Genomic DNA, 607 nt, shown 5'->3' on the forward strand with positions numbered 1-607 from the left:
ACGTGCTCCTCTCTGTATGCGTGGATCGATTCTACACTATCGTCTACCCCCTGAGCTTCAAGGTGTCGCGGGAGAAAGCCAAGAAAATGATTCTGGCCTCTTGGCTATTTGACGCTGTACTTGCATCACCGGCTTTCTTTTTCTATGGCTCCAACAGCGACGACCACTGCAACTTTTTTCTCCCCGATTCTCGGGAAGGAGCCGCCTACGGAATCATCCACCTCTTGGTGGTGGTTCTGGTCCCATCCGTCCTCATTATGCTCTTCTACCAGAAGGTCGTCGAGCACATTTGGAGAACAGGCACCGATGGCAGGACCGTCAGGAGGACAGTGAATATCGTCCCAAGAACAAAAGTGAAAACCATCAAGATGTTCTTAATGTTAAACTCGGTGTTTCTCCTCTCCTGGCTCCCTTTTCACGTGGTGCAGCTCTGGCACCCGCAGGAAACAGACTACAGAAAGAGCTCCCTGCTTTTCCTGGCCATCACCTGGATCTCTTTCAGTTCTGCAGCCTCTAAGCCAACCCTCTACTCCGTCTATAACGCAAACTTCAGAAGAGGGGTGAAAGAAACTTTCTGCATGTCCGCCATGAAAGGCTACAGGAGCAA

At 50.7% G+C, this 607-nt stretch overlaps 1 protein-coding gene across 1 annotated transcript; it reads left to right on the forward strand.

The window, feature by feature from the left end:
• Nucleotides 1–5: 5 nt before the first annotated feature.
• LOC109279769 (probable G-protein coupled receptor 19) lies at nt 6–599 on the forward strand (the record flags this gene model as incomplete). The annotated part of the gene is made up of 1 exon (XM_019474637.1): nt 6–599. A coding segment is annotated over one exon (594 nt), but the record flags the coding sequence as incomplete, so codon positions are not given.
• Between the last annotated feature and the right edge of the window lie 8 nt (nt 600–607).

Source organism: Aptenodytes forsteri, unplaced genomic scaffold (assembly GCF_000699145.1).
Source record: "Aptenodytes forsteri isolate BGI_AS27 unplaced genomic scaffold, ASM69914v1 C13109201, whole genome shotgun sequence".
Taxonomy (NCBI): domain Eukaryota; kingdom Metazoa; phylum Chordata; class Aves; order Sphenisciformes; family Spheniscidae; genus Aptenodytes; species Aptenodytes forsteri.